Source organism: Tupaia chinensis, unplaced genomic scaffold (assembly GCF_000334495.1).
Source record: "Tupaia chinensis unplaced genomic scaffold, TupChi_1.0 Scaffold000074_1, whole genome shotgun sequence".
Classification (NCBI taxonomy): Eukaryota; Metazoa; Chordata; class Mammalia; order Scandentia; family Tupaiidae; genus Tupaia; species Tupaia belangeri.
The window spans coordinates 6,937,129-6,946,817 of NW_006159534.1; the positions used below are offsets into that span (position 1 = coordinate 6,937,129).

Consider the following 9,689-nt stretch of genomic DNA (forward strand, 5'->3'; position numbering starts at 1 on the left):
TGGGGCATGCTGTTAGACCCATCAGCAGCATGGCCAGATGGAAATGACAAATATGTCCTATGACCCTGTAAAGGGGAAGATTTTTTACACTAGTAAAGGGATTACAATATATATACATTGTTCTGCAAGAGTTTATATTGGATAAAGATCACAAAGGAGGGTTTTACAGAGGCGAGGATAAGGACACCCTTATTGGGTGACAGTCCATCAGAAGGTGCCTAATTTATGGCAGTGACAGTAACCCCTTCAGAAGGATTTATCAGCCTCACCTAAGGGAGATGTGAGCCTGGCATTATCTTGAGGAAGAATGTCTTGTGATAACCAGCCAGGAAGTCGAACAGGGAAGCAGACTGGTTAATCACCCTCTTTTCCTTTTAGTTGTCTAGACCTTACATATTCTGTAGAGCAATCACTTTTCTGGATAGACTTTGTCTCTACAAAGGAAAAGAACACCAGCAAGTCCTCGTCCCCAATCTATCTAAACTAGTTGTAAGTTTAAGTAAATCCCTTCTCTGGATCAGCTAGTCCTAATATTCAAGAGGAAGTCTGACTTTGTGAACATGCATCAATCTCCCTATCTCAGAAAACTAGCTCTGCGCGTCACCCTCCTCCTCCTCCCTCCCAGATCCTCCCTCAAGCTCAGCGCAGCCGGGTCACCCAGATGTAAACTGCTCCGGCGAAAATGCTTCCGGGTGAGGCGCGGGGGGCGGATCGACTCCCTCGGCCATCGTGCGCCTGAGCCCGCCCCTCCGCCAGGCGCCGCTCGGAGCGTCGATGGGCTCGATGGGCCGGCGCAGCTGGCTGCACCTACGCGGTTCTGCGTCTCCGCCGCCCCCTCCCAGCTTCTTCCTCGGCCTTCCTCCGGTCTACCCGCTCGGCCCGGCCCGCCCGAAGGGCTAGTGGAGTTCCCGGGGAGCCTCAGGTACTGCGCCTGCCTGTCCCCTCGGGAGGGGCTGGTGGGAGGAAGGACTGAGGCCAGCGCCCCCGCCCCGGCCCCAACGTCTCGGCTGGGCCATTGGCCTCAGGGTTAGGGGGAAGACGAAGATTTGGTGCATCTGGGGTCGGGGGGGCCCCTGCGAAGGGATGACGAGGGCTCGCGGCGGCGAAGGGGGAGGGCCAGGCCGGGATGTTTATCTACCGCGGTGTTTCTGGTGGGAAGGGCCGGAGTCGGGAGCCGGCGTGGGGACCTGGCTTGGTCCGAGGTGGAGAGCGGGCTGAGCGGAGCTGCTGCTCTGGGGTTGGAATTGGCTGTATTTAAAGGCTCAGGGCAAGGCGCCCTAGCCCCGCTGCGTTCGCAGTGACAAGAATGGGGTGTGTGAGTCGTTGCACTTGACATCTCCAGTCTGTGCCCATCTAAGACTGTCGGGGACACTGCATAGACTCACCGCTGCTGAGAGACTGGGAAGAGGAATCAGCGATGGAGGCCGAAAAAGGGAAACCTCTGCCCAGATTCGGGAATTTTGTGAAAAGAAATGCATAGTGCTTCCTTTTTCTTTTTTACTTTTCCGAAAAGCAATGAAAGACACCAACATTTTATTAAACAACAGGTTAGAAGTTTATCATGCGTAAAGCTATTAGATATAGAATGCACTGCTGCATACAAGAACAATTAAGCCTATGTTGATGGTGTGATTGTGTAGGTGCTCCCTTCTTGTGCACAGACATCAGGAAGGCCTCCCTATTTATGTGCTGACCTATCTCCAACATCTGCATTCACATATCTTTTTTTGTAGAAATCTTAAGCAGAATATGTATGATTTGTTACTTCCCGTTGTTTGATACCAAAATCATCCATCACACGTAGCTAATTACTCTGCCTGCTGCTTTGCTGATGGCATTTCTGTTTGTCAGACGTGAGTTTCTTATCTTCATGAGTATGATCCCTGGACTGTGGGACCCAAATATGGGGATTGCTCATTATTGAGATTGTAGCTTTACTGTATCTCTCTTAAAGGTGTTTTATATAAGTGTTGTTTGCTCTGAGAGATTGAGGAGAGTACCTTTGTAGGGTTTAAAATATAAAGTACAGACAGAATTAAAATTTCAAGTTCAGCTATTTGCTTTGTCAGCTGTTTTTCCATGCATTCTGTACCATTTCTGCATGAATGAATTATTCTGAAATCAAAATGTGAAGAATGAAATGTACCAGAGGTACATGACAAATATTGTGGGATGAACTCTAGAGAGTTGTTACTTGGGTAGCAAGTTGTAAGTTTTGCTCTAAGTGGTTAAGTTACTGGTTTCAAAGCTTTTCTTATGGGAGAAAGTGTATAGGCTTGTTTTGAAAGGAAAGTGACTTAAAATATTTTTTATTTAGTTTAAGAAACTAAATTCTGGGCTTTGTTTATCCCTTTTGTGTGTGTGTGTGTGTGTGTGTGTAACATTTACCAAACAAACATGTCTATACCTAATGTAAAGATGGTAGAGGTGCTTCTTGTAAAAGATTACTAAGGGCTACAGGGTTGTTATAGGAAAGTGTGTCTTCCTAGTCAGAATTGCGTAGACTAGAGGGCAACTAACTGAAGAAATATTAAAACTAACTCAAGTCTACATCTCTGCTGTTTCAGTAAACACAATTAGTATTTTCTTTTTAAGATTTTTTTTTCCTCCATAGGGTGCATGCTTTTGCCAGAAAGAGAGAGACAGTGAGAGGGAAAGTGAGAAATCACTTTCCCCCCAGGGGGTTGGGGTGATGGCTGCAATGCCTCCTCACCATCTCCTCCTGGGATTTTTGGGCATGCATGCACACATGCCCGGCATGATTTTCAAGTTGCCAGGTCTAGGACTTGAACAATGGTTGGCCATGTGGGAGTCTAGCACCTTAACCACTATACCATGTGCTGGCCTGTGCAATAAGTGTTGATGATACTTTTCTTTGCAGAGCCTTCATTGTCTCTTAGTTTCTCAGAACCTGTTTGAAAGGAGTGTCATACAGAGTAAAAGAGAAAATGCATGTGTGTCACTGAGTGCCTGATGTCCTCAGCACATAGAAAAATAGCACATTTTAATTCAGCTGAGGTTTGGGGTATTTGTCCATCATCCAGTCTGAAGTATTGTCAAGAAAATTCTGAATATGTTATATACTCAAGCATTTTCCAAGAAAAATCTCAATGCATGCTAGCATATAAAAGGGTGTGAGGTGGGGGCCAACAGGTGGCATGGTGGTTAAAGCGCTGGACTTCCAGATGACCGACTGCATTTTGATTCCCAGACCTGGCAGCTTGAAAATCTTGCCAAGCGTGTGTGTGTGCACGCACAAGTGCCCAAAATCCCAGGAGAAGAATGGAGGAGAAGGGATTATGTTCACTCCACTGGGAGGGTGATTTTTCGCTTTCCCTCTCTCTGACTCTCTTTGGCAAGTGCCACACCCTACGACAAAAACCTAACAACAAAAAATATTGGCTTTGTTTAAATCAGTTGATTTCATATAAGAAAAGAAACTCCATTTCTCCTATTCTCTCTCAATAGCACAGAATACTTTAATGGCCCCAAAATGTGTGAGATTGACCGCACCAGCAAGCAAGTAATTCCACAGTAGATTCTCCAGCAGACACTAGCTAGGTGTCCTCTAGTTCAGTTCTCACACTGGCTACCTGGAGATACCATTAGATCCGGCAAGTTGAGGACTCTAAGTCCTATAAGTCTGCTCCCTGTGTCAGATGCCAGTCTCAAGCCTGAGGTTGTTTAACTTGTGCTGTAATGGAACCCATGATTCTCTCCATGGGTTCGGTTCATTTGCTAAACTGGCTCACAGGACTTAGGGAAACACTTTACTTATACTTACCAGTTTATTATAAAGTATGTTGCAAAGATTAGGGGTGAACAGCCGAATGGAAGAGAAGCGTAGGACAAGGTATGGGAGAAGGAGCACATATTCTCCAGGAACCTCCACATGTTTAGCCCGTGGCTCACCCAACCCTGTCGTTTTGGGGTTTCGTGGAGGCCTAGCTAGTAGACATGAGTGATTACATCATTGGTGAGCAACACAAGTTTCAGCCCTCTCCCCATCCCAGGAAGCTGGGGGTGAGACTGACAGGTTCCAGTCCTCTGGTCATTCCTTGATCTTTCCTGTGCTCAGCCCCATTATGAAGCTTGCTAGGAGCTGCCAGCCACCATACATTCCATTAGTGTAGAAAAGATACTTTTATCATCTGGAGATTTCAGGAGTTCCATTGTGTATTAGGAAAGAGGGATGACTGCACACATTTCCATATTATTATATATCACAATATTGGGCTGGGCCTATGGCCTAGTGGTTAAGGGAGCTAGAACCCATGTGGTAACAGTAAGTATGGTTCAAGTCCTGGACTCTACGGCTTGAGAAACTCTGGGAGTGTGTGCATGTGTGCCCCAAATCCCCACAGGATGAAGAAACTGAGGAGGGATTATACCATGACTATACCCCATGGGTGTTTTTTTCTCTGTCTCTGGTGAGCACACACACCTTCTGGCAAATGAAAGAAAAAAAAGTAAATCACAGTCACTCTTATTAACCAAACTTACTTCTTTTCATGGATCACCAGTAGGACATTGTTGTTTGCAGAAGGTTTGCAAATCTATTACTATAACCATTCCAAGTCCATGGAGAAGCCTACAAATCACTATTGTACAGATGAGAAACCTGAGTCATTGCTAAAGCAACCAACTAAAAGTGAGAGAACTAGAAGTATACGGCTGTCTTCTGACTCCATGTTAAAATCATGAAGCATTTAATGTGTCCTTTTGAGTGAACCACTTTCTATTTTCCCCTTTTCTGTACTAACTGCTCTTGCATTTTATGAAACCTTAAGTCATTCATTTCCTCTACTGTTCCATTAGGAAAGTTGCATCTACTTTCTCGTGGTTTGACCTGTTTCTCTTGTGTGGGGACTCACATGGTTGGGTTCTCTTTCCTAGGTCACTGGAGTGGAGCAAGTGAGAGGGGAGTAGTTGAAGTCAGAAAGTGAGGGAGGCCCCAGTATCCTGGACTTTGTGCACTGCTGTGAGTACTTTAGCTCATCCTCAGAAGTCAAATCCGATGAGATTTATTTTCTCTTTAAGGTGGTGAATATTTATTCTGCGGAGAAGCAGAGAAGTACATCGCGAGTGAAAAATAATGCCTCCCAAGTTCAAACGCCACCTGAATGACGACGATGTCACTGGTTCTGTGAAAAGTGAAAGGGTAAGTTCAAAATCATAATCTTTACAAAAGATTCCTTATTATCCAGCATCCTAAAGCCTTTCCCCACTTCCTTTCTTTTTGCCATTCTTTTCATTTACTGATTCATTCATCAAGTACCAGCTACTCTGCTAAGCAGTATGCTAAAAATTGGAAGACATGGTCGCAGCCCTTGCAGAGCTTTTAGTCCTCACACATTTAACATGCACAGGTCAGTGGGTTTTAGTGTATTCACAGAGTTGTGCAACCACCACCTCAAGGGAACTTTAGGACATTTTCATCATCCCCAAAGAAACTTTGTACCTTTAAGCAGTACCCGCCTCCACCATTCTCACGAGTCCTTCAGTCCTAGGCAACTGCAGAGCTCTCGACTTGTCTGTTCTGGGCTTTCTGTATAAATGGAATCATACACGATATAGTGTTTTATAATTGGCCTCTTTGGCATACTGTTTTCAGGATTTGTCAGTGTTGTGGTATGTATCAGTGCTTTATTTCTTTTGATTGCTGAGTGGTATTTCATTGCATGACTCTGCCACACTTCATCCATTCTTCAGTTGATGGACATTTGGGGTTTCTTTTCCCTACCTTTTGGCCATTTTGAATACTGCTGCTATGAACATCGGTAAACAAGTTTTCGTTTGAATATTTGTTTTCATTTCTCTTGGGTGCATACCTAGAAGTGAAACTACTGGGCATTATGGTCCCTTTATGTTCAACCTTTTGAAGAATGGCTAAACTGTTTTTCTTTCTCTTTCTTTCTTTCTTTTTTTTTTTTTTTTAAAGAATTAGTTTATTCAAGTTTATTTATCATTATTATTTTTTTAACCACAGAGAAAGTGAGAAAGGAAGCTGCCAGGTCCAGGATTTGAACCGCAGTCGGCCATGTAGGAGTTCAGCACCCTTAACCACCATGCCACTTGCCAGCCCCCCGCAAAAAACTGTTTTTCAATGTGTCTGTACAATTTTTACATTCCCACCAACAATATATGAGGATTCCAGTTTCTCCATATCCTCATCAATAGTTACTATTATCTACCTAGTGTGTGTGAAGTGTAGACCTCCTTGTGTCCCATTATACTTTTTTGACACTGTATCCTGGCACTCATGTTTGTTCAATTAATAAGTGAGAAGGCTTTGGTGTTCATGTATATGCCTGTGTACAGCAATAATAAACATGCCTTACCTTGCATATCATCATCCCCTAGTCCAAGTAAACTACATCATGAAGGTAATGACTGTTACTTAATAGCTAGAATATTACTCAAGAAGTATTTATTGAAGGAATGAGTTAATTCATGTATCCGATTAGTACAGGATTTGAACATCTTTTTAGGTGGTCCTTGGCCATTTCTTCTATTGGACATTATTACGCTTATCCTTAGACTGTTTTTCCATAATGTCTTTCTCACTGGTTTGTCATCAGACCTTTTGTCTGCTGGTGTTTGCAGATGTTTTTTCCCAGTTTGGTGCTCATCTTTTAACTAATGTTTTGATATCTTATTTTGACATTTTAATGTGAAATTCTTTTCTGTAAGACTTCTGAGGTTATCTGTTATTTATGAGTAACTTACCCATCCTAAGAATTAAATACTTATTTGGGACCAGCAGATGGCGTAATGGTTATGGCGTAATGGTTATGTCGTTGGACTCCCATGTAGTCGAGCATGGTTTGAACCCTGGACCAGGTAACTTAAAACTCATGCCAGATACATATGCGTGCCTACCCAAAACCCAAGAGAAGGGACTGCAGTGTGACAATTGCCTCTGGGGGGATTTCTCACTTTCTGTCTCTCTGTCTCTCCGGATAGTGCATGTGCCCTATACCAAAAATCTCTCTCAAAAAAGAAAAGAGTTAAATACTTATTTAAAATATGTTAAGTCTTTGTGATTTCATAAGTAAATACAACTAAGGTCACATTTTCCTTTACATACCACTGTGGCCATACTCTACATATTTTGATCTGTAATGTTGCCGTTGTGTTTCATTTCTAAATAGCCTGCTCAACTTCTATTTACATTTTAACATAAGAGGAGTTCATTAGAAGAGTGTTTTAAATTTTCTTTGTGTTATATGTTTTAATTTTGGTTATATTATGGCCAGAGAATGTGGTCTGTGTAATTTCCATCTTTTGAAATTTATTTAATTTCCTCTATGGCTTATCCATACTTTGGATATTTAAAAATATAATTTGCTATTCAATTTAAAAATTCTAGATATTTTTTGTCTTTGGTTTCTCTCCATCTGTCAAAAACATGTCAAATATTTCCTGTGATTTTGAATATTTGCATTTCTTGTAAGTTGAGCATTGTTTATGTATTTTGAAGCTATATTTTAAATGTATAAATATTCATTGCTGTTAAATCTTCTTGGAAGAGTGTACATTTTTTACTGTAAAATCTTATTTAATTGTTTAATGTTTTGTCCTAAAATTCTTTTCTATATTACTAACTCTAGCATTTTTTTATAATTTGCTGATGTATATTTTCTTTCTTTTTTTTTATCCTTTGTCATTTGTTTTAGGTGAATTTCTTACAAATATTGGTTGCATTATTTTGTACTCTAATCATGTATAGTTTTTGTGTGTAAACAGAGCCATTGAAACCATCCTTACTTATTGTGATGACTAATATATTTGGACTTGGTGCTAGCCAGTCCCTTTGATGGCAGTGAATTCATTCTGATCTTTGGCTGCCTCTTTGTTATTATTTGGATCTCAACTTAAATTTCACCTCTTTAGAGTAATTTTCCATGACAACTTAATCTTATGCAGTCATCCCATCAGTTTTGTTTTATTATAGCTTGACTTCTCTGCATAGCATTTATCACAATTATGTGTTTTTTCTCTGAAAGCCAGACTCTGTATGTCTTGTTCAATGCTTGCTACTTAGAATAGTCCCTAGCACACAAAAAATGCTCAAAAATGCTTGTTAAATGAATATTGAATACATCCTTCTTTCATTCTATTATTCTTTATTATGTTATATATTAATTATTGTACACAGATATAATGATATTTATTATACTGTATCTCTTATACTTTCCCTTTTTTTACTTATCCCTTTTGTTTAATTAGTTATTTTTCCTCCTCATTCTCCTTGCTTCCTAAATAATTACTGGGATTAAAAATTTTATTCCTGGGGGCTGGCAGGTGTCATGGTGATTGAGGTGCTGGATGACCAACCGTGGTTCAGGTCCTGGACCTGGTGGCTTGCTTTCTCATTCTCCCTTTCTCTCCCTGTCTCTCTTTGGTCAAAATTGAAGAATAATGATAATGGAAACCAACAGGTGGAATAATAGCTATGTCACTGGACTCCTATGTAGTTGACCATGGTTCAAATCCTGGTCTCAGTGGCTTAAACTCATGCCGGGCATGTGTGTGTGTGTGCGTGTGCCCAAGATCTCAAGAGGAGAAGAGATTGTGGTGTGGCCATTCCCCATGGGGGGTGATTTCATACTTTCTGTCTCTCTGTCCTTCTGGAGAGCGCACACACCTATAGCAAAAACCTCTCCAAAAAAAGAAAAATGATGGGAACCAGCAGTTAGCGTAATGGCTATGTCGCTGGACTCCCACGTAGTTGACCGCGGTTCGTGTCCTGGACCCGGTAGCTTAAAACTCACGCCAGGCGCGTGTGCATGTGTGCCCAAGATCCCGAGAGGAGAATGGAGGAGAAGGGATTGTGGCGTGACCAACCCCCCTGGGGGGTGATTTCTCGCTTTCTGTTTCTAATGTCTCTCTCTGTCTGTCTGGCGAGCGCACACGCCCTATAGTGAAAATCTCTCCAAAAAAAAAAAGAATGATAAATAAATTTATTTGTAAAAATTTATTTCCTTTTTACTTCCTACCCTCTTTGTTTGTTGCTAACTTTATATTTTAACAGTAATGTTTAAATCTATGTTCTTTATCAACATACCAAAAACTATACCTCTTCCATCATTTTACTTTTTAGTCTAGCCCTATTCCTCCTTCCTCCATTCCATCTTCATCCAGATGCGTATGTTTTTACTTGCTTGCTTCACTCTCCCACTCCCAGGTTCTGAGCTTTGTCAAGCTCTTTTTGAGCTTTTTCTTTTTTAATAACATTAACTTAGAGTTTATAATCACATTATCATTAGCCATTAGAATTGACCACACATTTTATGACTCATACCAATCTGTTTTAAGATCTTTGTTCTGATTTAATTTTCTTTTTGACTGGTGTAATTCCTTGAGTGGTTTCTTCAGAAAAGATAAATGGGTGGTTATTAGTTTCCAATTGTTGCTGTGACAAATTGTCATAGACTTAGAACAACATGAGTTGATTATGCTACAGTTCTGGTGACCAGAAGTCCAAAATGAGTCTCAGAGGGCTAAAATCAGGTTGCCAGCAGAACTGTGTTCCATCTAGAGGCACCAGGAGAGAAATTTTCCCTCACCTCTTCTAATCCTAGAGGCTGCTGTTGGATCACACCCTTCTATCTTCAGGTCTTTTTCTTTCTTTTTTTTTTTTTTTTTGGAGAGGTTTTTGCTATAGGGCGCGGGCGCTTGCCAGG

At 41.4% G+C, this 9,689-nt stretch overlaps 1 protein-coding gene across 2 annotated transcripts in view; it reads left to right on the plus strand.

Annotated features, from left to right (window-relative positions):
* The first annotated feature begins 764 nt into the window (after positions 1-764).
* VAMP4 (vesicle associated membrane protein 4) overlaps positions 765-9,689 on the plus strand; it is a 32,133-nt gene continuing 23,208 nt past the window's right edge. For both annotated transcript variants that reach the window (XM_006142358.3, XM_027768022.1), the window contains exons 1-2: positions 765-922; positions 5,041-5,161. In XM_006142358.3, the coding sequence (XP_006142420.1) occupies positions 5,096-5,161 (66 nt within the window). In that variant the 5' untranslated portion in view covers positions 765-922; positions 5,041-5,095. The remainder of the gene's footprint in view (positions 923-5,040; positions 5,162-9,689) is intronic.